The 27532-nt window shown below is 39.8% G+C and overlaps 1 protein-coding gene across 5 annotated transcripts in view; it reads left to right on the plus strand.

The window, feature by feature from the left end:
• RAB27B (RAB27B, member RAS oncogene family) overlaps positions 1-27532 on the plus strand; it is a 42894-nt gene that overhangs the window by 2703 nt on the left and 12659 nt on the right. For all 5 annotated transcript variants that reach the window (XM_081315684.1, XM_081315688.1, XM_081315685.1 and 2 more), the window contains one exon: positions 25922-26093. In XM_081315684.1, the coding sequence (XP_081171810.1) occupies positions 25941-26093 (153 nt within the window). In that variant the 5' untranslated portion in view covers positions 25922-25940. The remainder of the gene's footprint in view (positions 1-25921; positions 26094-27532) is intronic.

Genomic DNA, 27532 nt, shown 5'->3' on the forward strand with positions numbered 1-27532 from the left:
TGCCTCCTTAAGTAACACCAGCTGCCTGCAATTAGTGCAGGTTCGAGTCCCACCAGGCTCAAGGTTGACTCAGCCTTCCATCCTTCCGAGGTAGGTAAAATGAGGACCCAGATTGTTGGGGGCAATAAGCTGACTTTGTAATAATGCCGCTTGGGGGGGGGGAAAGCCCTAATAAGCAGGCATATACATGGAATGAAGGCTATTGCGAAGCACATTGATTTGTGCTTTAAATTGTAAGCCGCCCTGAGTCTTCGGAGAAGGGCGGGATATAAATGGGATTAAAAAAAACTCCTCAAAGTTATTACAACGTGTTAGTTCTTAGTATTGTAGAAGGAGAAAATCTCTTAAAAGACGATCAAGATTAATCCTAAAACAATTAAACTAGGACAAAATGTCCTGGTTTTCTACCATTTTGAACTGAAAAGCAATCTAGAACCTTAAGGGCCATGACGGGGTGAGGGTGGGGAGCAAGGATGTCAGAAAAGTCAAAATGGCTCCTGTGAGTGTACAATACAACCTCATCTTTTATTAAATCTCCATATATTTAAGCAACTTGTGATCTGATACTCATCACTAATGATTCTGATGATTGCTCATATATCCTGCTTTCATTATCATCATTTTTACTTTCAAGTTGCCCAAATAGATTTTATGGCATCATAAAGGAAGTTAATGTTGTGGATGTATTATGTCAAATTGTCTTAGGTTACAAACCATTATTGAGGCTGCTGAATCTGGCCATTGTGCATGTACATTTTAGCGGTTTTTGTTTTTTCTTATGAGAAGCTTGGAAGTCAGTTCTGCAGGGATAGTTGAGTGAATGAAACAGCACAGTCACCCCTTTTTTAAACATGTGGTTATGTATGAGAAAGACAAGCTAGCATTGTTTCAACAATTTCAACCACTACATTTTTTTCATCTTTGCCCCTCTTTGTGTGCATTAAGTTGGGATTAACTCCATTGAATGGACCACTAAATCCCGATTTTCTTGCAAATGAATTTGGGGCAGTAAATGGCTAGCCATATTTCATTTTAATGAAACTCTTCTATTGATTTTGCTGTGATTCAAGCTTCGCTATTAATACTCTCAAGGGAGATTGTTCTGAATTTCAGGATATTGACCCGTCTTAAAAAAATTCCACTACATGAGCCGTTGACCACAAATGAGGTTATCAAAACTCAGCAGCCTCAATAATGGTTTGCAACCTAAAACACTTGAACCTTGAACTTTGAAATATCACAAACCCCCTTCCCCTTTATTTTTATTTTTTTTGCTATTGCACAAATGTTTTGGGATCAGTTGGTGCTCTTGAAGAAGGACTTCAAGCAAAAGCCTAAATAAATTCCTGTGCAGTCTCGTCCTATGCCTGACTACTCATCATTTTTGTCTCTTTTATATGTTTCTCTGTAAAATGCTTTTATATTATTCTTTAAGGAGAATCATTTTCAGTTCAGGATTGTCTTCTTTTGGGGTTAAGATGAGTATCTGATGTATTGAACTTACAATCTCTCATGCATTCATCCGGCAAGATCAGAGCTTTGGATCAAAAGACAAAAAAGTTAATCCAGAGTTTGCGTGGCTGTGTGCTCAGCCCCTTCAAGCAGCCTCATTTTATTCCCCTGGGCATGTGCACCTGCCGTGTGATCCTGGGAAAAGACCACGTGCTTCCATGCAAGCTCCAAATTCCATCTTGCCCTTCAGAGCTGAAACAGTGCACAGTCCTAGCAAATATCTCACGCTGGACTCAGCGTGATGTTAATCTTTTGTTTCCTGCTATGTCTCCGTGCTTCCTTGCCTCCAAATTTCTGTTTCTTCTGGAGAATAGCTCCCTGGAGCAGCTTTTGGGTGACACCATGTGACAGAGAGGAGGCATTCAACAATTAACTTTTCCAACTTTGAGTCACATGAGAGAGTTTTAATTTATTAAGGCAAAGTACATTTAATAGAATGTGGCCTTCCCCTCAACAATTTCTTTTTGTGTAAAGTTTGGGATGTGAATTCTGTTACCTTGTTGTTACTAGGGGGTGGAGGGTTACAGGGTTTTTTAAATAGCTTTTATATGGGGCTTTTATCTTTGTAAGTCTCCTGGAGTCACTGAGAGGTGAGATGGGTGGCCATATAAATTTTCTTACGTGAATAAATATAGGATGGATTTTTCAAAGTTGCATTTTGCTTGTTCACATTGATTCAGTTGCAACTCACAAGTTGTGTTATTTTGCTTACTAAGTAGTTTCTACAGATACAATCCTAAATATATTGCACTGAAAGAAATTCAGTGCAATATATTTAGGGCTTCTATTGATTTTTTTTATTTATTGGATATTTATTATTTTATTTATATTCTGCCTTACACAAATTACTCAAGATGGTGAATGTATTCAGCACACCTTCCTCTTATTTTCCCCATAACAACCACCCTATGAGGTGGGTTGGACTCAGGCAGAGTGACTGGTCCAGCTGGTAGTGGAACTGGACTGGAACTCATAATCTCCTTGGCCCAAAGTCTCCCAGTTGGCTTTCATGCCTAAGCAAGATTAAAACTCATGGTCTCCTGGTTTCTAGCCTTGTGCCTTCACCACTAGATCAAACTGGTTCGGTTTCTTATTCCCAAATAAATGTGTTCAATGGTGTAACCCAATGAACAGATTAGACTCAGCTAAAAAAAACTGTGCCAAATTGTGCCTTTCCTAATCTGGAGTAGTCAGCGCCAGATTACAAAGATCACAATTTGAGTCTAATCTGTACCATGAAAACTGTAGGTGGCCATTCTCTTTTCACTTCAACACCTCCATTTGAGCATAACGCCTTGCAATAATTGCCATGGCACAATGAGGTGAGGATATTTAGCGCTATACAAATCTAGGATTGGATAGAAAAACTCAGATTGGAAGTCAGGAATGCTGCTGCCTTCATATTTTTCATCCGAATATAGTGAGAGTGATAACTGATAGCGCAGATAACAGATGTTGGGAATTCAGAAATGATTCCAGAAAAACAAAGATCTTCTCATGTAAATCATCAGGTATGGTTAGACCAGGCGTCTTCAAACTGGCCCTTTTATGACTTGTGGACTTCAACTTCCTCCCATGCTGGCTGAGGAATTCTGGGAGTTGAAGTCCACAAGTCATAAAAGGGCCAAGTTTGAAGACCCTTGGAGGGGTGTCAAACTGCTGGCCTACGGGCCAGACGCATCATCGGGAAGCCATGCCTACCCCATTGCCGGCAATAGTAAAGAAAACTCCGATACCTTGTGCAACGTCACGTGACGTCGTGAGTTTGACATGTCTGGGTTAGACCAATGACTTCCATTGCTTCAGCTCACTTCTGCTGCACCTGGTCATTGATGGCTCTTGGACCTATATTTTTTTTCAGAGTCAAGGCTACGGTCAGAGAAGAATGATCCAAGTAGCCACATGAAAGTGAGACATGTCAAGAGATAGCAGAGAAGGACAAAGGAGGCAGGAACACACTGTACAAGCTAATGATCATCCAAGCCAGGTCTGTCTCTCTTCCTGGGCTAGTTGCCATAGCAAAGGATGAAAAGCAGCTGATAGGGATTAGGGACGGGAACCTCTGAAAAACTTGATTTGAACTTAAGTGGAAAATGCAACATTTTGAGAAAAATGTAGCTAACTACACCACACCTTTTTTATCTGTTTATGCAGTGAATATGAGTTCTTCTTAGCAACAGTTATGTTGCTATGGCTGCTATTTAATGATTGAACACAATTCTCTTATTTAAATAGCAAAGATAAGGCATTACTGTTTATTAAAAGTTTATCATGTTTCATTATTATTTCCATGTTGTGTAAGCAAGAAATCATGGCTGTTAGGTAGCTTTATGAGACAGAAATATAATTTCCCTCCCAATATATTTATTATGGAATGTTGCATGACTGGCAGTGTCTCCTTTTGCTCGTAAAGCAGGCCTCTCACAACCTGTTCTGCCTTTTTGGAAAATAAAATATGTATGTGTGCGTGTTATAAATAAAAATAGTGCAACCACCTAGTTCTGTATTATACAGATTTGTGATTAAATGATTCAGTCTTTACTTCTGTCCTTAGGAGACAGAGCAATCTCACAAGAGATAAACAAAAATCAAATGCTATTTTAAAACAAAGGTTAATGTAAAGACGTATAAAATATTAAAATAACTTTAGATGTTAAAACATAAACTTTCAAAGATAACAGTGGGTGGATTTCAGAGCTATTCAGATCACAGTGAAACAGCTGGTTAAAGAAACTGCAGTACTCTGGACAAACCACAGGATGGTGCTGGACTGCCACAAACAACAATTCCAGCTAGTATCTCAAACAAGATGCTGCAGAAAAAAGTTCCATATTATATTACAATTTATAAGAGAGGTTTGCTGAATTGTTTGTGTTTTGTTTTTTTTCTTAATGCACCTTCTAAGATCTGAAGTAAAAAAAAGTTGAGATTACACAATGTTGGACCTTGTATAGAGAAATAAAAGATGCCTGCAGAAAAAAAGAAATCTACAATTCCTAAGTTGAAGGATTATGTATTCGTGTCAAACCAGTAACTTTTTCCCTGCTATCTTTTTAAGGAGATTAATGTTTGTTTGGATAAGATAATGCTGGGTTGGGCTAAATTTGGAAAAGTGGGCTTACCTCTCCCTCCCTTTTTTTTCTGAGATAGTAACTTCAGTGAAAGCTTTAGGAAAAGAAATTAAGGGGGCAAAAGTATTGAAAAAGTCTGGAATTCTGATGCCACATGTCAGACTTCACATAATCTTGACCTAAATGAGTTTAAAAGGGGTTCCCCCCCCCCCCGGGCCTGGCTTCCTCCAGTTCTTAATTATTCTATTTTATAATTGTGAGTTAGAATTGATAGACCTGACCTTTATTGCTTCCAATGATCCTCATCTCCCATAAGGTTGTCAAGGTCAAATTCAGGGCCTGTAATTCCCAGAAACTAGGAAATCTGTTGATCAAATGAATGTCTCCCAGCTAAACTGTTCCTTTGAAACTCATTTCTTCCCATTTAAGTGAATGGCAAAGGTATTTCAGGGAGCCGTGTGATTAAAAACCATTGACAATGACAAAATGCAATTGCAATTTACACTCTAATAGTCAGTGCCTATAATATTATTTAGGAGGGTGTGAACTCACAAGGATATAATGGTAAATATAATGGAAGTGTGGCTATCTCAATCCAGCCAAGACTGAGTATAATGTTCCTCTTTGTCAGTGAAGCCACATGTACCTCTGATGCAAGCTTTGAATCCAAGGTGGGCTCCTAAACTGTTCAGAGGAAGGTCAGAAACAAAAGAGGAGGCCATTTCTTTAATCCCTTAACCTGGAGCCCTCTCTTCATAAAATATCTGGTCTCTGTGAATCTGTTTCAGTTTATTGCTTTCACCCAATGTGGATCACTGCCTTCAGGCATCCATGTGGCACTTGCACAATGTCTCCTGTTGTGACATTAATTGTATGAAAGCAATTAATGTGCCAGTTTGAGGAACAGTCCCAACTCCAGCAAATATCTCTTCTTGGAATCTGTTAGTGCAGTGATGGCGAACCTTTTAGAGACCAGGTGCCCAAACTGCAACCCAAAACCCACTTATTTATTTTATTATTTTATTATTTTTTATTTTATTATTTGGATTTGTATACCGCCCCTCTCCCAAAGGACTCGGGGCAGTGTACAGGGCAATTAAAACACTATATACTTATGTATCATTGGGTGCCGGGTGGACGTGGCCTATTAGGGGGCATGGCTTTGGTGGTAATGACAGACTGGGTGGGACTAAAAAGTTCAATCAATCAATTCCAACTTTGCGAAATCTTTTTTTTCCCCGCGAGAAATTGAAATTGATTGATTGATTGAAGCTTTTTTTTTCACACGGCAGTGAAAGCCTAAAGTGAAAAGGTTTTATAAAAACCAGCTGAAGGCCTAGGACTGGGGTGACAACACGCATGCCCACAAAGAGGGCTCTGTGTGCCACCTGTGGCACACGTGCCATAGGTTCGCCACCACGGCGTTAGTGCTTCTCAAGATAATGTCTACCTGTGGACCAATGAGAGCTTATTTTGAGAAGCAAGAAGTAGTTACAGGAAAGAGGCTTATCAAGAGATAAAGAGTTAATTTCTTTTTTACACTTTTATGTTTCAAGATTACTCATAGCTGCTGTTGCTTCACATGAATATATACTGCTCAAAAAATAAAGGGAACACTTAACACAATGTACTGTAGGATGTCTTATCTTGTGTTCCCTTTATTTTTTTGAGCAGTATATATAATAATTTCATCCATACAAGTTACTTTCAAGTCTGCTTTGATTCTCAAATTGCTTAGAGTCATTTAGAAATGTCACGTTCATGGCAGGAGGGCTCTTTTAATATAAATTATATTAATAAAATTAAATGGTAGGTAGGATTATGTTTTGTTTAAATTGCATTTTCCTTTCGATTGTAAATATATTCTGGTATATATTGATTTAGGGTGGCGGTGGCTCAGTGGGTTAGGACACTGAGCTTGTCGATCAGAAGGTCGGCAGTTTGGCGGGTCGAATCCCGAGTGCCGCGTAACAGAGTGAGCGCCTGTTACTCGTCCCAGCTTCTGCCAACCTAGCAGTTCGAAAGCACGTAAAAATGCAAGTAGAAAAATAGGGACCACTAAGGTGGGAAGGTAACAGTGTTCCGTGTGCCTTTGGCGTCTAGTCATGCCGGCCACATGACCACAGAGACGTCCTCGGACAAGCGCTGGCTCTTCGGCTTTGAAACGGAGATGAGCACCGGCCCCTAGAGTTGGAAATGACTAGCACGCATGTGCGGGGGAACCTTTACCTTTTTATATATTGATTTTACTTATTTTGTGTAAGGTTAAGTGATTTTTTTTTGTGCCTTTTGTGCCTCTGAGTCAGTAGTGCCTGGACAACTCCCTGCAGTTTTTAGTAATATTTCAGAAGTGCTTTGCCATATCCTGCTTCCAAGGGCTGAAAAAAGAGAGATACTGGCCCCAAATCACTGGCTGGCTTTGTGCCTAAGGCAGAACTAGAACTTACAGTCTCCTGGTTTCTATAACAACGCCTTAATCACTGCACCAAACTGGCTCTTGCTATTTGATAAATGCTGTTTAGTATTGATTTTTTATTATTGTTGTAGTTAGGGACACATTATAAATAAACACTATGTTTGTTATGTTATGTTATGTTAGTTAAATTTACATTTCATATACCAACCAAAGGGGGGAGTGTCCACATTTTATATAAGAAAAAGGAACCCAACGTTTCCATGGTTAGAAGCAAGGCCTGAAATTTGCAGAAGACGGGGGCATGTTTATGGAAATTCTCAGTCATCCAGGTCAGGGTTTTCCCAAAGGTGCTTTTTCAAGAGTCAACTGGACTTTCTTGTTTTTCTTTGAAGACGTTTGACTTCTCATCCAAGAACCTTCTTCAGCTCTGACTGGATGGTGGGGAATGGAAGGATTTATACTCCTTGCAGACAGCTGGTCAAGGACCTCATGAAAAAGCACCTGGGGGCATGTTTTTGAAATGGATAGATTTTGTAACTTCCCTTTTGTTTTTCTAACTAACTGAGAAAGTCTTAGGGAGAGGTTTGTGTGTGTGTGTGTGTGTGTGTGTGTGTGTGCAAAACAAGATACCTAGAATAGGGAAGTAATCTTGACTACTCTCTTGCCATATCTTGCTGAGCAATCTGGTTTTTACACATTGTCTCTATGCAGGGCTCACTTACCGTTTTTCACAGTCAGGCCAAGGAAAACTGCTTTAAAGCTACAGGTTGATGCAGAAACACAGAGGCAAGAGGAAAGGGGCAATTCCTCTCTCTTTAAGAACTTCTTATATACATATATATATTAAAACAAATTTTATTATTTAAAATATTTAAGAACTTTGGACATGGTGTTATCGGTCTGACATACCTTCTTGTCTTACATCATTTTTTGTATGTTATATACATTTTATATACATATCATTTATATACAATTATACAATATTTGATCTTATCCACCTTATTCTAATATTATTTAAGTTCAACATCTTGTATATCTCTATTAAGACTTTCCTTTCTATTCCCACCATAGGTAAAATTTATTCCAAATTTTTTAATACTCTGACTGATCTTTATTTTTTATTTCCAAAGTTAACGTATCCATTTCTGTGCATGCCCATATTTTGTTTATCACCTCGCTCTCGTCAGGTATTTCACTATCTTTCCATTTCTGGGCGAACGTCATTCTCGTTGCTGTGATGATATGTATTATTAAATATAACTCTTCTTTGCTATGTTTCTCTTTTGTTATGCCAAGCAAGAAAAATTTTGGCCTAGATTCTACTCTCTGTCCTAGTATTTCCTCTAGCCAAGTCCGTATCTTTTGCCAATACCTTTGCATCTTATTACGGGTCCACCATACATGAAAATAGGTGCCTAATTCTTGGGAACATTTCCAGCAATTGGTGGATATTGTTTTATACATTTTAGCTAGCCGTGTTGGAGGGAGATGCCACCGGTAAAACATCTTATATAGATTTTCTTTGTAAGCTGTGGCCAGTGTTATCTTTTTATTTCTATCCCAAAGTGTTTGCCATACATCAAGATTGATACCATGTCCCACATTCTTAGCCCATATCAACATCGTCTCTTTGACTTGTTCTTCAATCATTTTATACCCCAATAACAATTTATACAGTTTTCTTATTTGCTTCTCATCTGCCCCCAATAAGATTTTATCCAGTGCAGTTTCTTGAATATTTATCCCCCACTCTTTCTTATCTTTCCCATATCGTGTTTGTACTGTAAGTAAGCCCACCATTCCAATTTTATCCCTTGTTGCTCTAGTTCCTGTTTTGATTTCAATTCTCCCACATCATTCATAATATCTTTATACGTAGTGCTATTCTCCAAATTGAACAAATTTGGGTAAACTATTGCCTCCAGGGTGTACAACCAGACTGGTACTTTAATATAATTTAAGAATAATTAATTATATAATTATATATATAATTATATATAATTATATGTTAAATTATATATATAATTTAAGTTCTTTAAGAACTTCTTGAATGTCCTCAGCTTATAACAGTTCATTTAGTGACTGTTTGAAGTTACAGTAGCAGAAATGTGACATGACCTTTTTTCATATTTATGACCATTGCAGCAGCCCCATGGTCACATGATCAAAATTCACTTGGCAATTGACTCATATTTATGACGGTTGCAGCATCCTGGGGTCATGTGGACAGTTTTTGCAACCTGCTGACAAGCAAAGTCAATGGGAAAGCCAGACTCATTTAACAATCATGTTACTAATTTAACAACTGCAGTGACTCATGTAACAATTGTGGCAGGAAAGGTTGTAAAATGGGGCAAAATTCACTTAACAATGTCAACAATGTTGATATCAAGTCAAGCAGTGTTGGACATGGAAACACGCCCAAATTGCATTTGAATAAGATTAAGAGTGCATGCTGTAAATACTCTTAATCTTCTTCTGATTCTGAAATTAAATCAATATCTGTACCTGTTGAATCGTTAATAAAGGATTAAGGCGTCTCAACAGTGAAGGGTCTCTGCTTCATCTGAACTGCAACAATGAGAGATCTCAGTATATTTTAATATTTGGGCAGAAAGAAAGAAATGGAGAAATCATCTCTTAGATGCTGAGGCCCAGCTGCTCAGAGCATTAAATGATGTCATGAGCAACTTGGATTCTGACCTTAGGCATATTGGGAACCAGTGTAGTTCTTGTAGTGGGCATTATCTAAGGTTCCTGCTATAAGGAACTACTAGCTAATAATCTAGATGGGAAGTTCCAGAATTGTCAACTATAGCAACCAAATGGTTCTTCAGCTAGAATCATTGTAGCTGGTGGAGTAAATCAAAGCTATCTAAAATTGCTTCCAGCCACTAAGACTGAATGAGTATCTAGTGACAAGGGTTGAATGGAGAACTCTCAGCCTATATATAGATTCCTTCAGTCTCATTTTGGATTTGTTTCATCAAAGGCATACCAGTTTACCAATGCTCTAGTGAATTAGGACACAGCCTCCATTAATTGGATCTCATGTGGCCAGCATCCTAGCAGTATTCTAGCATCTACATTGCTATGGTTGGCTTTTATGGTAAGAAGAAAAGAGACTTAGCATTATCAATAATGCTGAATTCAATATAGAAGTCCCAGTTTTGTTTTATGGTCAGTGTTTAAGGCTTTGGACCAGTAACAGAGAAACTCAGGTGTCTATCTTCAGATACGGAAATTCACTGGGTGACTTTGGGCCTTCTCAAACCAACCTATCTCAAAACGTTGTTGTGGAAATAAATAGGAATAAACACCTTGTACAGCTCTTTGAACTTCAGAATAATAACAATAAGAATAATAATATGAGAAATGTTGAATTCTGCCATGATAACCTTTATTATTGACTGGAAGGGCATTGATAATGTCCTGTAAATTCTATCTGCTGTTTTAGGGTCTTTGAATTGGGGGAACGGAAGCTATATGTTCTGGCATAGTTATCTACTTCAATCTTTATGTTTGCTTGAAGAAATAGAAAGTTATAGTTGTGTGCTACTATATACCAATCCCACTCTAATTTCAATTCTTGAAAAATTAAAAGGAAGGGGGGTTAAAATTTGCATACAAAGAAATGAATAAATGATAATGGCATTCTGATAACTGAAAGCCAACTAAGCTTTTGAAGTGATTGTGTTCTACTTATTCTTTGTAGCTTCTGTGATCAGCGAGTTTCTGGGTCATAAGCAGATAACCCATATCCGCTTTTTGTATTTCTAAGGGCGATAATTGGCATAATCTGTTAACCACTCGCCCAATTCATTCAATAAATCCAAATTCACTTTGGCTGGATTAAAAAAGGGGCAGTATTTTTGTCTGACTTTGCTAGATGATCTGGCCAATGGTCTAAACCAGGGGTAGGCAACCTTGGCTCTTTTATGACTCGTGGACTTCAGCTCCCAGAATTCCTGAGCCAGCATGGCTCAGCTTGGAAACTCTCCCTTTCCCCTCAGCATGGCTGGCTCAGGAATTCTGGGAGTTGAAGTCTACGAGTCATAAAAGAGCCAAGGTTGCCTACCCCTGGTCTAAACGCATTCTGTGGGAAAGAGTTTTGTCCGAAACATGAATTTTTAAAGATGGAGTTGTCAGGAGAGAGATGAGGGCCCCAATGAGCTGTGGAACTGCAGTTCTTTCTATTGGTGGAGTGGAAATGTTTTATTTATTTATTAAATGTATATGCTGCTCATCTCACTATCAAGTGATTCTGGATGGCACAGAATGTTGCTCCTGTTTTCGGACTCCTATTCCATAAAAAGAAATGATGAATTAGCTATGAGGGGACCAGAAAATCTGTTTAGCATCCATTGTAAGTTGGGAATATGGATGCCAAACTGCCAGCATCTACATTAGCGCTTATGTTAAGGAATTTGTTGTGCAGAGGTCTCCTTGTGCTACCAAAGAGTTGCACAGACAAGGAAGGGTACTGAGAGCAGCAAGAGTCACACAAGAGTACACTGAGTTGGAAAAGCAAAAAGTAGTTTACTTTAAGGTGGTGTAAGAACAAAAATGCACAGTCAAAAATAAACAGTCCAGGTCATACACAATAGCAACAGTCCAAGGAGTAATCCAAACTACAAAGTCTTCTTACCGGTCCAGAGGTCAATACACAGTTCAGGTAACAGAGCAAAAACAGTAACAGTAGAGAGCAGTGAATTCAGAGAGAGAGAGAAGCTACGTTCCTAGCTTCCTCTTATGGCCATGAGAACACTTACACACCCATTGGCCAATTAACTTCTTAAAGACATAACAACATCATGGTTAATATATTTTCAACCCAACATTGTAGGCTAACACCATATGCCTAACAGCTTATATTTGTAAAACAGGCGGACCTGAAGCAAACAGCAAGTAAGAAATAACATTGGAGGAAATGGGCTAATCCAGGAAGTTAAGGGAGGAAGAGATAAAAAGCTTCAGCAGTTGCCAGAAAAGGGTTTAAGGAAACAAATATTTTATTCCTTTAGAAAGCCTTGTTTAATCTCACTGTGTAAGCCACAGTCTTCCATTTGGGATGGAACATCAGTCTAGAATTTCTCCTTTTCACAGAATTATTTTTAAAAAAATATAAACTAACATCTCAGTGCAGAAAACAAAAGAGAGTCATTTTTTTAAAAAAGTGACATTTCTTGCTTGTGAAAAAATGCCACTATACATATAGAGAATGATACATTTCTTGGTAGCTTAGAGCAGGGGTCTCCAAACTTGGGAATTTGAAGCAGGCTGGGGAATTCTGGGAGTCGAAGTCCATAAGTCTCAGTGTTATCAAGTTTGGAGACCTCTGGCTTAGAGGAAGAGAGGTCTAGAGAACAGCGGTATTTCATCAGGTACAGCTTGTCACAAACTTCGCTTATGTAGAGAAGAGTTTACTAGCAAAATACATGTGAAAAGAGGGCTGAATGTCAATTGTGTAGTTACAGCTGCATCTTGGATTTTGATCCCCCCTGCAGAAACTTTTGCTAGTCATTTTACTGGAACGGAAATAATTTAATAATGGGAACAAGCTATTTCTAAGAGTTCCCTATTGACAATTTAGTATTTATTTTCACCACAGTGTTACAAATGAGTTGAGATAACACAGCGATCCTAACTTTGAGGTCTCAAGGTACCAGGCTAGGGAAGGCTGAGCCAATACAAGTAATCCCCAACTTATGACCACAATTGGGACTAGAATTTCCACTGCTAAGCAAAGTGGTGGTGAGGTGAGTCTTTTACCATAGTTGTTAAGTGAATCACTGCATTTGTTAAGCAACCAGGCGGTCATGAAGTGAATCCAGCTTCTCCTCATTGACTTTGCTTGTCAAAAGCCAGCTGGGAAAGTCACAAAATGGTGATCATTTGTCCTCAGGATGCTGCAATGGTTGTTAATACATTCTGGATGCCAAGGGCCCAAATTGAGATCATGTGGACTGTGGGGAACGCTTTGATGGTTGTAAGTGTTAAGGACCAATCATAAATCACCTTTTTTCCAATGCCATTGTAATTCGTAGCCCCTTAGCTATAAAAAGGTCCAGAAGAGAAAAGTGATTTAAATTAAGAACAAGACGGTGCATTTTTCTCTTGTGACAGAAATGTTTGAATTATCCAGAATGTGAAAGTAAAATGTGATTGATTTTTTTGAGCACTAAATTTCCACGTACCCTGTCTTCATCCTGATAGAGCCGCCGTGATCCAGCGTGCTCTGCAGGGCAGGGGACTTAATTTCCTCTGATTATTCTTTTAGTTTCATTTTTCATAGCTCTTTTAAAAACTCATAAATGTCATGCCATGGCATGAAGTGAAAGCCGCTCATGTCATGGATGAAGGAGGGTTTCAAAAGCGGATGGCGGTTGCTTCTGGTAGTTATTCAATATTTTGTGTCTTTTTTTTTTATTTAAAAAGTTTTACAATACATTTTGACTTTAATCCCCCCTCCCCCACCCCTATCCAACCCTCCCTATCCCTCTCCCCCATTCCCTCCTCCCCCCCGACTTCCCAGAGCTAAATACAGGGTATAAAATCGAAAAACAAACGTAAACACCCCTATGTTATCAACAATAAACTATAAATTCTATCTCCCTCTAGCTCATATAAAATGAATACAAACAATATTAATATTACAAATAAAGTAAAAAAGAAAAAGAGGAAAACAGAAAAAGAACTTTACTCAAAATAAATTTTCTTAATCCCAGTCCTTATTCATATTAATTTCAAAAAAAAAAGAAAAAAAAACTTTCACCTGCTATTTGCATTCTCCCACCTTTCTCTAATTTCCAAACAAATTCTCAGTTACGCGCCAAAAGCGCATATCTCTGTTAACCTTAATAATCTCCGACCAAACTAAACTATGATCAAAAATAGTTCTTGCATGTATCACGCCAAATGTCTCGCCGTTCCAAATCATCCTTGAGTTCAAATAAAAAGAATATAAAAAGAAGGTTTAGGCAGTCTCTAAGACAACTTGTTGTTAATTAGGAGCTTGCGTACCCATTCTTAGTTCAACACATACTTTAAGTCCATAACCCTAATATACTTTTCTAGCAAGCAAATAACATCAATCTTAAATTGTGTAAAATATTAAAAAAAACTTTCTTTCTCCTCTATAATAATTTTACTCCATTGACATTCTAATTTAAAAATTTAATCAGCAATCTTAACACCCCAAAACTTTTGGAGCACATCTGTCATGACCCCCAAAACTTCTTTAGACCGCTCCCCTCCCAGATCTTCACTGTAAGCACGCTTTGGAGATTCCATAACTTTCTGCTGGTCTTGCTCTTGCTCTCGTCTCACTCTTCTTAGGGCGGCACGCGTCATCTTCTGGCCTCCTGCAGCAACCGATGAGACTGTGACTGGATCCCCTCCAACACCATTGTCCTCTGTCTGTCTATCTGCAACATCTTGAAACTTTCCCACACCGTATCCTTTTGCAGCTTCCAAAAAATATAAGGGGGTTGCTTTTAACACATTACTATAAAAATCACGTGCCTGAGCCACAGTAACCAAACGATGTCTTTTACCTTCATGCGTCGCCACCAATCCAACTGGAATCTCCCATCTAAACTTAATATCACGTTTCTTAAGTTCCTGTACTAGAAATGCAAAATCTTTCCTTCTCCTTAGGATCTTCGGAGGGATCTCTTTTAAAACCAAAACTTCTTGCTCAGCCACTACCAATTTAGTATCATAAGCAGCTTGAATAACTTCATCTCTAATTACTCTCTTTGTAAAATAGACCACCACATCTCTGGGTAACTTCCTCTGTCTTGCAATCCATGAATTTACACGAAAAACTTTGTCCATATTTCCCTCAATTTCAGATGCTGGCTGGCCCAGTACCCCTTCCAGAGCCTCAGAAATCAGCTGCTTTAAATCTTCTTTACCATTCTCCTTTAAACCCCTAATTCTAATAGCATACTGCATCTGATGATACTGAACAAGGCTCAATTCTCCGTCCATTTTATCCCTTATATTTTCATTTTCTAATACCTTTGCTTCTAATATAGAGTTCTTTTCACTGAGATCCTCCACTTTTACATCCAGCTGTTGCACACATTCAGCTACGGATTCAACCATAGACAAGATGTCCACCCTCATTGCTCTCAACTTCTCTTCCATCTTCTTCTCCAATTTCTCCATTTTCTCCTCCATTTTCTCCTCCAGCTTTTTCAACTTTTCATCCATCATATCAGACATCAATTGTGCATGCTTTCCATCTTGTAAATCCTTAAGCGTCAATACCGGGGGAGATGCAGGAGGAAGCAAAGCTTGCAATGAGGTCTCCTGCACCAGGGAAGACCCCGCATTCCGAAGAGCTTTAGAAGTTTTAGCCGCCATCTTCCCCCACTTTCACTTATTACGCACTTTCACTTTAAAGCTATAAAATCCATTTAGCTAGAGAGTAAAAATAAAGAGTCCACTTCACCTTGACCTCCTGTACCGCTCTGCCTGCGTCTTGATAATCAAAAGTATTTCCTTTTGGCAGGGGTGGTTGCTAACGCCTGGCTCTGCTCCAAAAATCCCGGAGCAGAGGCGCTGCGCAGCTCGGAGCAACCCAGGCTTCGGGGGGGCTCATCCTTCAACCGCCCAAGCTCTCAGCTCCAGCGGCCCCGGAGAGCTCAACCCCTACCTGGGGCCTCACCCCCTCCTCTTCTCCCGAGGAGGGGGCTTCAAATCCATCTAAACAGCTGATCGGCGCTGTTTATGATGGAAAAACACAGCTGCGGAGCGGGCAGCCCGAAAACGGCTGTCTTCGGCGTCGCGTCGCCACCGGAAGTCTTCAATATTTTGTGTCTTGCATGGGTAGCAAGATAAAATTATTTTGTTGAGGGGTCCTGAGTGCTCTTTGACCTTGGTTGTTTTCTTGCAGACGTTTCATTGCCTAAACCAGGGGTAAGCAACCTTGGCTCTTTTATGACTCGTGGACTTCAACTCCCAGAATTCCTGAGCCAGCTATGCTACCCCTGGCCTAAACTGTGTGCTATGATGATGTTACCTAGTTTGGGTAATGAAACATCCGCCAGAAAACAGCCAAGGTCAGAGAGCACCCAAGACAAATGTCTGCAAGAAAGCAACTAGGGTCAGAGAGCACCCAGGGCCACTCATTGCAATCCTAAGCTACAAATATCCTCTTTCAATTATTTTATTGTCTGTAGCCAAGGTTGCGGCCAGGTGTTCTTCACAGGCGCTTGAATCAAGAATTATTCATCTTCCTTCTGACCAAGATGGAAAATGGAGAAACTCGAGGGAATAGATCAGATCTTTTGTAATCTGATTAATACCTACTAGAAACTTGGCAATGAACAAGAGCTTTGTTAAAAATGATTGCTAAATTGCAGTGGGAGGGAGGAGGAATTCAAATCCAGCTTCCATTTGACCATTCAAAGTTACAATGGCACTGAAGAAAGTGACTTATGACCATTTTCAAAATTCAAATGCTTGGCAGCTGACTCATATTTAAGATGGTTGCAGTGTGCCAGGGTCATGTGGTTACCTTTTGCCACCTTTTCATAAACCAAGTCAAAGGGGAAGCCAGATTCGCTTAACAACTGTGGCAAGGAAGGTTGTAAAATGGGGCGAAACTCATTTAACAAAAGTTGGGGTTCAATTGTGGTCTTTTGTCAAGGACTACCTATAGATCAGGGGTCTTCAAACCTGGCCCTTTTATGACTTGTGGACTTCAACTCCCAGAATTCCTCAGCCAGGCATGCTGACTGAGGAATTCTGGGAGTTGAAATCCGCAAGTCATAAAAGGGCCAAGTTTGAAGACCCCGGCTATAGATTGTAGGTTTGTTTGACACAGCTGATTGTATTGCTTTAAATCTGTCTGGAAAGTTAAATGTTAACAAATCCTATAAAGAATTTTTATTTTATTATTATTATTGTTTTTATGTAATTTCATACAGGAAAAATGAGGACCCAGATTGTTGGGGGCAATTAAGCTGACTTTGTAATAATGCCGCTTGGGGGGGGGGCGAAAGCCCTAATAAGCAGGCATATACATAGAATGAAGGCTATTGCTAAGCACATTGGTTTGTGCTTAAATTGTAAGCTGCCCTGAGTCTTCGGAGAAGGGCGGGATATAAATGGCATTAAAAAAAAAAGTCTTAGTCCTAAGTTATCTTCACTTGCTATTTGCTCCTGTATATGACAGGAGTCATCCTCATAGTAAAGAGCACAATTGAACTCAGGGCTCCGTACACTTGAGTCACATAATACAAAATATTGTTTGCTGTGATGGGCAAAATGGGGTTGTATTAATATAGAAGCCAAAGTGTCTTTTAAATGGAAGAACTATTGAAGAAAAATGAGGACCCAGATTGTTGGGGGCAATTAAGCTGACTTTGTAATAATGCCGCTTGGGGTGTGTGTGAAAGTTTAAGTTTAAGTTTAAGTTTTATTTAATTTGTATACCGCCCTTCTCCTTGGTAGGGACTCAGGGCGGTTCACAGGGCATATATAAAAAAGACAATACAAAAATTAAAAAAGATTAAACCCATGCCCAATTAAAACAGTAATACAAATCTAAAACAACAAATTAAAACCCATAATCCCCCGTCAGGCCAGACCAGCCATTTCAAATAGGTGGGTCTTCAGGCCACGACGGAAAGTTCGGAGGTCTGATGCCGTCCGGAGCTCTACCGGCAGTTGGTTCCATAATGCCGGAGCGCCCACAGAGAAGGCCCTCCCCCTGGGGGCCACCAGTCGGCATTCCTTGACTGGCGGCACCCTGAGGAGGCCCTCTCTGTGGGAACGCACAGGGCGGAGGGGAGTTGATGCTGGCAGCAGGTGGTCCCTGAGGTATCCCGGACCCATGCCATGTAGGGACTTAAAGATCGTAACCAAAACCTTGAACCTCACCCGAAAGACAACTGGTAACCAATGCAGCTCGCGGAGCAAAGGTGTAACATGGGAGTACCGGGAAACTCCCAAGACAACTCTCGCGGCCGCATTCTGTACCAGTTGGAGCCTCCGAGTGGCCTTCAAGGGAAGCCCCATGTAGAGAGCATTACAGTAGTCAAGGCGAGAGGTCACGAGCGCATGAGTGACCGTACACAGGGCATCCCGGTTCAGATAGGGCCGCAACCTAATAAGCAGGCATATACATAGAATGAAGGCTACTGCTAAGCTTGTAAGCCGCCCTGAGTCTTCGGAGAAGGGCGGGATATAAATGGAATTAAAATAAAAAATTTTTTTAAAAAAATAAGAACAAAAAAGTTGTGTTGCACTTTGTTTATATCTCTATATTAAATGTGATGAGATGAAAGACTAGAGATCCATTACATTGTGCATATTATGATATATGAGCCTTCCAGAGATGCTTAGATGAGATGGGCAACCATACAACATGAATAAATAATAAATATTGCATTACATTATTAGACCCTATTCTTGCCAAGTTAACCTAAACAAAGTCTTTGTGTTGTATGCTGGCTATAAATGACTGTTGTAATGGATGTAATAGCTATGATTTTGATTTATATGCTGTTGAATCACTTAGGAAAGTTTTCAGTAGCATAAATAACAGTAAATTGCTATGGTAACCAACAACACAAAAATAACTTAATACAACTTCATAAAAGAAGGACCAAAGTGTAACAAGAAGCATATTCTTCTTTTATTTAATCTGTATGCAGAATGTATATTGAGGTAAGCTGGATTTGAAAAAAAATAGTTTAAAACTGGCAGAAGAAAGGTCAATAACCTGTGCTATAATGATGACAATACCTGATGTCCAAAAATGCAAAGAATCTGCAATCCCTAGTATTAAAGGTCAAAGAGCAAAGGGAAAAAAATGGAACCAAAATTAAACATGAAGAAGTCCAAATTAATAACAAAAATGAGAGCAACCAGGCGTAGAATTGACAGTAAAGATATTGAAGTGGTGGATAGGATCAACCAACAACAGTAAAAGAACAAGCAGTCAAGAAATGTGCCTCAAATTAGCACTCAGTAAAGCAGACGTGTTGGCCTTGAAAAAGATATTCAAATGCTGCGATGCATCTATACCTATAAAGATCGGAATTGTACAAACTGCGGTATTCCCTGTGACACACTATGGAAGTGAAAGATGGATTTTGATGAAGCAGTAGAGGGAAGAGTCTTGCCACATTTGAATGTTGGAGAAGACTCCTGAAATAATTTGGTCAGCCAAGGAAACAAATCAATGGATCATCAAATAAATCAACACAGATTTCCCACTCAAGGCACAAATGACCAGGCTCAAATTATCTTATTTTGGACACCTTATGCAAAGTCCTAGCTCTCTGGAGAAGATTGTAATGCTGGGAAAAGTGGGAAGAAAGAGAAGATGAGGGCAACCAGCAGCCAGGTGGATGGACTCAGTTACAGTGGCGATGGGAAGATTGGAAGACTTGAAAGACCAGATGAGAGAGAGGTTGGAGTTGAAAACCATGGCATATAATTAACCAATTTCTAAATGTTTAAACTAAGGAGAGATAGCTCAGAAGATTAGAATGATGATCTTAGAACTGGTTTGTATTGCTGGATATTCCTATCTAAGCATCGTGAGAGATCAGCTCAGTAGAATTTTCAAAAGTGATTTAAAAGTTTTTTATATTTATATCATTTTTAAAAAAAACAAAAAACAAAACTTTTGTTTAACATTTGAATCTGTATTTCAACCACAACCATAGAGGGGAAATAAACACCCAATATGTTTATCAACTCTGTGCAGTTACATTTGATTCCCAGAATGTATTTTTGAGTGGCCAGGTATTGGAACGTGGCACATGATTGCAGCTCTTTAAAAGCAGCCCCGTTTTCCCCAGCATCTCACCACAATTTTAAAAGGTTATCAGCAGGTGTTATATTTGCACTCCCAGATATACCGAAGCATTTATTTTGAATTATGTCCACACTGCTGCACTGCTGTATAATTTATAAATAGAGTATGCTCACAGAGATGATTCCTAAATCAGTTGAGATTATCACTTCCACTAATGTGAATATCCCTGATGAGAGAAACATTACAGCTGCTACGTTGGCGTCTTGAGGTCCGAAATCCACGTTTTCAGTGTCCAGTTTAGGCTACTAGAGAACAATAGAGATTTCTCATAGGCAGTTGGTTTGAATTTTGGATTCACAGAATTTGACAGCTCCAGCATGTGGTTAAAAAAAAAATAGAACTGCAGTGAATCTGATAGCTGATTTTATTGGTGGAAAATAGCCAACATGGATGTCCAACTGAGTCTGTTTATGAAAGAGACTGAGCTTTCCTCTTTGGCACAAAGAAGAAATAAGTAGGGAAGAAATGCTTGTTTGTCAATGCACAGAGTTTCTATTGTTCATATGGCAGATCCCGTGCTTGCCTGCATTACCTCTGGGGCGGCCCAAAAGGGAGCAAGTAAGCGGAACATATTCTTCAATGTTTCCTTTCTCTTTGAAGTCATAAGACAGGCAAACCAACAGACAGAATAGCCGCATGCTGGGAAAAGGTTGGGACAGGGTGGGTGAGGGACAGAAATAATGGGGATCTGTCTATTTCCCACAGAAATTATATCTAAGTCCAGCCATATCTATGAAATGCAGAGGTGTCTGCATTTTGAATACCTTCTGCTAAATATAATTACAGTTGTTGTACAGATAAGCCTCAATATGCTGGAGCCTGCCCATTTCGGTCGTATGCCATGACAGTTGTAAAATAGGTTGGTCATGAGACTGGCTTTTTTGCATCAGTTGTTAAGGGTTTGCTGTGGGTATGGCTTTGCTAAACACCAGAAGTGCTGGCAAAACCATTATAAAATATGGTCACATGACTGCGGGAAGTGTTGTTGAGTGCCTGACATTTGGTCATGTGACTACAGAGGGAGCCTGGCCATCGGATCACAACTACCCGTTTTTGGATCAGGTGTAACATCAAACAGTTGCTAAATGAATTGTCACAAGTTGAGAACTACCTGTGTATATGAGTAGTTTATGATTAAACTAATCTCTTTTCCAAAGAGAGACAACCAACTCAAAGTTTGAAATTTGGAACGGATTGCCAAATTCCCAGGGGACGATGGAGAAATTAATGTGAAAGGTATCAACTGAGATCCTCATTCCGTACCTTGACTTTACCACAAGCAAGGAGTTTTACAAGGGGTCCTGTTGAATCTTCCAGTTTGTAATCTTCCCATGTTTTCCAACTGCATCTTCTTTGTACTAAACCAGGGGTAGGCAACCTTGGCTCTTTTATGACTCGTGGACTTCAACTCCCAGAATTCTGGGAGTTGAAGTCCGTGAGTCATAAAAGAGCCAAGGTTGCCTACCCCTGTACTAAACAATTATGAAGGAAAGAAAGATGACGTTACTGCAGAATGCTGTAAGATTATAAAATCTCAGGATTGTTAATTTCAAAACATCTTTACATTCCTAACGCAAAATAATTTTTGAGTGCCAAATATGTAACATAACATTTAACGTACCTTCAGCGGGATAGACTTGTCATTCTATTTATCAGGCGAACGCTACTTCAAAGCAGAGCAAGTGTGAACAGAACTTTTTGTATAATCACCAGTGTGATTATGATTTCATAAACTTGTGTTTGCTTTTATGGAATGTGTTGGGGAAAAAAGGGAGTGTTTCATTGTTTGTTACCTAATCTTCAAGCTAAATTTAATTCTTTACCTGCTTTTTTCTGTTAAGTAGAACCAGCAAAACAAAATGAGGTTCCAGATGCAACAATAAAATAAATATTCAAAATGCATTTACTAAATTACCTGGTAGTCTTTGACTTATAACCACAATTGAGCCTGGAATTATGGTCACGAGTCATGCGGTCATTAAGTAGTTCACCATAAGACTGTGCCTGATTTTATTACCTTGTTTTGTGGCATGTCACATGTTAAGTGAATGCCATGGTCGTTAAGTAAATACTATGGTTGTTAAATGAATCCATTTGATCAATGAGTGCTTTTTGCTGGCAACTAGAAAGCTACCACAAACCTGCTGAAAATTACAGTCTTTGGGCCGTGGGATGTGGCAAACAGCGTAAATACAAACTGATTGCTAAACATCCAAAATGCAGTCATGTGAACGTGTGTGCAAGTGTGTGTGGGCAGGCGATTGTCAGAACCAGATCATGAATACCTTTGGAGGGGGGGGGGTTCTTTTGTAACTTTGATTGCTAAGCGACCAGTCATTAAGTGAGGACTACCTCTATAATTGCAGATGATACCACTCTAATGGCAGAAAGTAAAGAGGAACTAAAGAGCCTCTTGTTGAGGGTGAAGAAGGAGAGTGAAAAAGTTGGTTTGAAACTTAACATTAAGAAAACCAAGATCATGGCATCCGGCCCTCTCAATTCCTGGCAAATAGATGGGGAAGAAATAGAGGTAGTGACAGATTTTTTTTTCTTCGGCTCCAAGATCACTGCAGATGGGGACTGCAGCGAAGAAATTAAAAGATGCTTGCTCCTGGGGAGGAAAGCCATGGCAAATCTAGTCAGCACACTAAAAAGCAGAGACATCACCCTGTCAACAAAAGTGCGTATAGTCAAGGCTATGGTCTTCCCAGTTGCAATGTATGGCAGTGAAAGTTGGACCATAAGAAAGGCTGAGCGCCAAAGAATTGAGGCCTTTGAACTATGGTGCTGGAGAAGACTCCTGCGAGTCCCTTGGACTGCAAGGCGATCAAACCGGTCAGTCCTAGAGGAGATCAACCCTGACTGCTCTTTAGAAGGCCAGATCCTGAAGCTAAAACTCAAATACTTTGGCCACCTAATGAGAAGGAAGGACTCGCTGGAGAAGAGCCTAATGCTGGGAAAGATCGAGGGCAATAGAAGAAGGGGACGACAGAGAATGAGGTGGCTGGATGGAGTCACTGAAGCAGTAGGCGTGAGCTTAAATGGACTCCAGAAGATGGTAGAGGACAGGAAGGCCTGGAGGGACATTGTCCATGGGGTTGCGATGGGTCAGACATGACTTCGCAGCTAACAACAACAAAAACCTGTATAATTCCAAAACAAACATTAAGCCGTGAAATAGCAAAGAAACGATTGTTCCCGCCAGCAGCAATTGGAGAGTGGTCAATAGGTCTTTATGACTTTGTAATTTCAGACAGAAAGAAGTTAGTTGATTAAAGCCTAACAGGGCCTGAAGGCCAATGGTGTGAATTATTAGCTGAGACTCATCAGGCACGATGATGAAGTCTGACTCAGCTGCATGAAGAAGTAAGATAATAAAATCTCCAGTAATTGACTTGGAGGTTCAAAGCAAGTTAAATTTAATTTCTATCTTCGTTCAGGGAGACTGCAGAGTTCCGGACACAGTTAGTCTAAGGTCAGTTTTAAAATGTGGCTAAGCGTGCTAGTGGGGAACTGGAGTTGCACTTCCACTCCATCTGGAAATGTCAGGTTGGGAAAGTTGGTCTAGAAGCCCTTTAGATCCTACATGATATTCATATGTAATTGCAGTGCCCCTTCCATTATTGTCCATTGTCATCCAAGAAGAAGCTGAGCTCTGAAGATGCTTCTTAGATGAGAAGTGAAACATCTTCAAAGAAAAACAAGAAAGTCCAGTTGCCTCCTGAAAAAGCATCTTTGGGATAACTATGACCTGGATGACTGAGAATCTCCATAGACATCCTGGTGTGATACTTTATGGCAGGATGGTGTTTTTGTGGGTGTGTCTTTGTATGCTCCAGTCCATTGACTTTAGTTGAGTGACTCCAAGTTCTGTTATTATGGGAGAAGGAGGGAAAAAAATCCTGGTTAATGCATTCTTGTTTAATGGAAAAAGAATAGGGGAAATGATAATTTTCTTTAATAATTGGCAGCCTTCGGTCTTCTCTTCATAGAGTCATAAAATGGCAAGGGATGTCGGAGGTCAATTAGTTCAACAGCCTGCTCAGTGCAGGATCTGCTAGAACATCTGATAGAGATAACATCCAACCACTGTTTGAAGATTTCTTTTGATGGAGAAGTTTCCACTTCATATGGTGGTCTGTTCTGCAAATTCCTCCTCCTGATGTCTAAATTGAATTTCTTTCTTGTAATTTTAACCCACTGATTCTAACCATGCCTTCTAGGATGAGAGAGAGTAAGTCCATTCCTTCTTCTATCTGACACCCCTTTGGATATTTGAAGATGGTTACCTTACCCTGTTTTTAAAACTGGGAACTTCAGTTGAACTGATACTTTCTCCATAGCTGAAACCGCCAGCAATGGAACTGTTAGCATGTTTTTCCCTGATGTGTTGTTTCATGATCTTAAAAAGAGGATTCCTTGGGTAAACTTTTCTTTTGATCAGTAGTTAGGCAGTGAGACTTCCTCCTAAAATCTGCATGTGGTGAGTAGCTGTTATTTCCACAAGTCTGTGTCTGTGTGTAAGTAGGATAGTTTTAGCAAGCAAGTGTTGGGATAGGAAATGACAACAAGAACTGGATCCAGATGGAGGTTATATTAAAATGGTAGCCATTTCTTCTTCAGAAGAGAAGAAGGAAAACGCGTTTGAATTTAGAATTAAACTAGCTTTATACACAACCTTTTTTCCTCCTGGGAAAATTTACAAGGTGCTCTCTTGCTCATATTTGGCCTAGAACTATCAGAACCCTTTGACATTTCACATACGTATGTAACTGGGGGTGGGGCGGATATCAGAACTTCAAAAGCAGATTGTAAGTCCCATTTTCAGAGTCCATCATTACTTCGAACAGTCACTAAGTGATGGTTGTAAATTGAGGACTACTTGCATTAGTTCTTAATTGGCTTTAAGGACTGAAGGTGGGTATGGATTAGTTTTAATATTTCTTTTTTTATTTTTGGAAGAAAATTGCTAAATACATAAAAGTAGGTTCTACTTTACATGGCTTTGGAACTGAAGAAATAGCTTTCTTTGCCATAAGTGCTTTTTCAGGAGGCAACTGGACTTTCTTGTTTTTCTTTGAAGATGTTTTGCTTCTCATCCAAGAAGCTTCTTCTGCTCTGACTGACGAGTCAGAGCAGTCAGAGCTGAAGAAGCTTCTGGGATGAAAAGCGAAACGTCTTCAAAGAAAAACAAGATAGTCCAGTTGCTTCTTGAAAAAGCAGCTTTGGGACAACCATGACCTGGATGACTGAGAATCTCCATAGACATCTTTCTTCACCAAATACCTTGTGAAACTAGGAGTCATCTGACTCTAAAGCCAGTGTGGTTTGGTGGTTATGGAGATTATGGTTATGGAGTCAACCATGGAATCTCACTAGGTGACTTGGGCTGGTCAGTTGATTTAGTCAAATCCATCACACAGGAAGTTTCTGCATACCCTGCCTTGAGCTCCTGCAGGAAAAAGACAACAAAACATACGTCTTAACAAATCAATCTAGCAAATCAATCAATCTATCACGTGCACTCTCAGCTGAAACTACCCCACAGAATTCTACTATGGATGAAATGAAAGAAGTACTCTAGGTGGACTATTTTCAGCTCCTGAAAAAAAGGAAAATAAAAAAAATAACAGTGTATCTAGCCTAAACTGTAATGAAAATTTAGTACTAATATATTTTTATGATTTTCCTCCTCTCTGAAGCCTTATTTTCTATGGCAAAGATACCAGAATATCGAGCACAACAATAAAAATAAACTAAATCACAAGCTGAACAAGAGTAAGAAATCCACAGCGGCAATAAAACAGATGTCCCTTTGTGTATGAACCTTTGTGTATTCAGGGGCCCATTTTTTTTTAAAAAAAGCCTGCTGCTAGGATGCAAAGAAGAGATTATATTCAGGAGGTAGAGCCTCCATCTATGCTGAGGACTGATGGAGAAATTCGGTCAAAAATAGGGCAGAGAGCTGGTAAGCGGCTGAATTCAAGGGCGCTAATACTGCATTCCTATGGGTCCTTAATGCTAAGTTCTGTTCTTTTTGTTCCTTCCTACTAATCTTCCTTTCCTCCTGATTTTCAGGTTCATCCAGGTCAGCATTATGACTGATGGGGACTATGACTATTTGATCAAACTCCTGGCCCTCGGGGATTCTGGGGTTGGAAAGACCACTTTGCTGTATAGATACACAGACAACAAGTTCAACCCAAAGTTCATTACGACAGTAGGCATCGACTTTCGAGAAAAGCGTGTGGTGAGTTTCTTCATAGTGTCTCTGTGTGTGTGTGTGTGAGAGAGAGAGAGAGAAAGAGAAGAGAGAGAAAGGGGAGAGAAAGAGGGAGGGAGGGAGGGAGGGAGGGAGGGAGGAGGCAGAAAAACCTTCCTGAAGCTTCCACTCTCTCAAAAGAAATATTTTCAACATCTCAGTGAGACAATATCCATTTCCTTGTGTGGTTTTTGCCCTGTATTTTGTAGCCTTCACCTGACTTGTATGACAACTGACCAGTCTTTTCATTTAGTCCAAAACGGCATTTGTATATATTGTTTCATCTCTTCCCAGTTTATATGTCATCCTCTATAATTGAGCCTGACAATTAGGTTGTGACAGTCAGCAGATTACCATTTGACCGGAGCTGTTTTGATGACTTTTTCTTTTTTCTTTTTTTTTGTAGTGGTCATTAAGCAAACCCAGTTTGTCTTTAATTTAATTAATTTAATTTAATATTTGCATTTGTATACCGCCCTTTCCCTGAGGACTCAGGGCGGTTTACAGGGAATTAAAAATCAAAACATACAAAAGTTAAAACCAATTTAAAAAGCATTAAATTCACCCTGTACATTAAAACCCCAGTTAAAATTTACTCCTCAGCCTGGGCCCGAGAGCTCAAAGAGCCAGGTCTTCAGGCCCCGGCGGAATGATCGGAGGTCGGGAGCAGTCCTCAGCTCTACTGGCAGCTGGTTCCAGAGGGCAGGCGCTCCCACTGAGAAGGCCCTATCCCTGGGTGTCACCCGCCGGCAATCTCTCACCGGCGGAACCCTGAGCAGACCCTCCCTGTGGGAGCGCACTGGGCGAAGGGCGTTTGATGCCGGCAGTGAACCCATTGTTCAGTATGGAGCAGTTTTTGCCAGAAACGCAGAAGTTTCTGGTAAATGCATTGTAAATCACGATCATGTGACAAACGGCCATAATTGCAAGTTGTTTGCTGAGCATCCTAAATATGGTCATGTGACCATGGTGGGGGGACCCGGGCAGTGTCAGCACTTCGAGACTGGATCATAAGATTTATGTTTCCCCCAAAATATCCTTTTAAACATAAGCCGAAGTCTACCTGTAATCGGTCTTTCTTATTAAGCTTTGATTTCTGTACTTTCAAAGCTGTTTACACTGCAGTCTGCGAAGCAGTCTGGAAACCTCACAGACAGTTTAAGGTCTTTTTTTTTCTTTTTCTTTCAGATTTGCCATATTATCATAGATATCAATGTTTCCAAACATTAGTATTATTTATATTTCTGCTTTGCTCAGAAACTTAGCAGCGGGGGTTTTAAAATCATAGGAGCTCATATTGTCATATGGCACATAGGCATTTTTGTGTTACCTCTGTTTGCTTAGTTCTTAAGGGAGTTTTGCAGATCAAAGCTGAAAAGTATTTGTAGGATTTCAAAAACCTCTGGATTGGCACATGAGCAGTTGTA

The sequence above is a fragment of the Vipera berus genome (assembly GCF_964194415.1).
Source record: "Vipera berus genome assembly, chromosome: 2".
In the NCBI taxonomy this organism is placed as follows: domain Eukaryota; kingdom Metazoa; phylum Chordata; class Lepidosauria; order Squamata; family Viperidae; genus Vipera; species Vipera berus.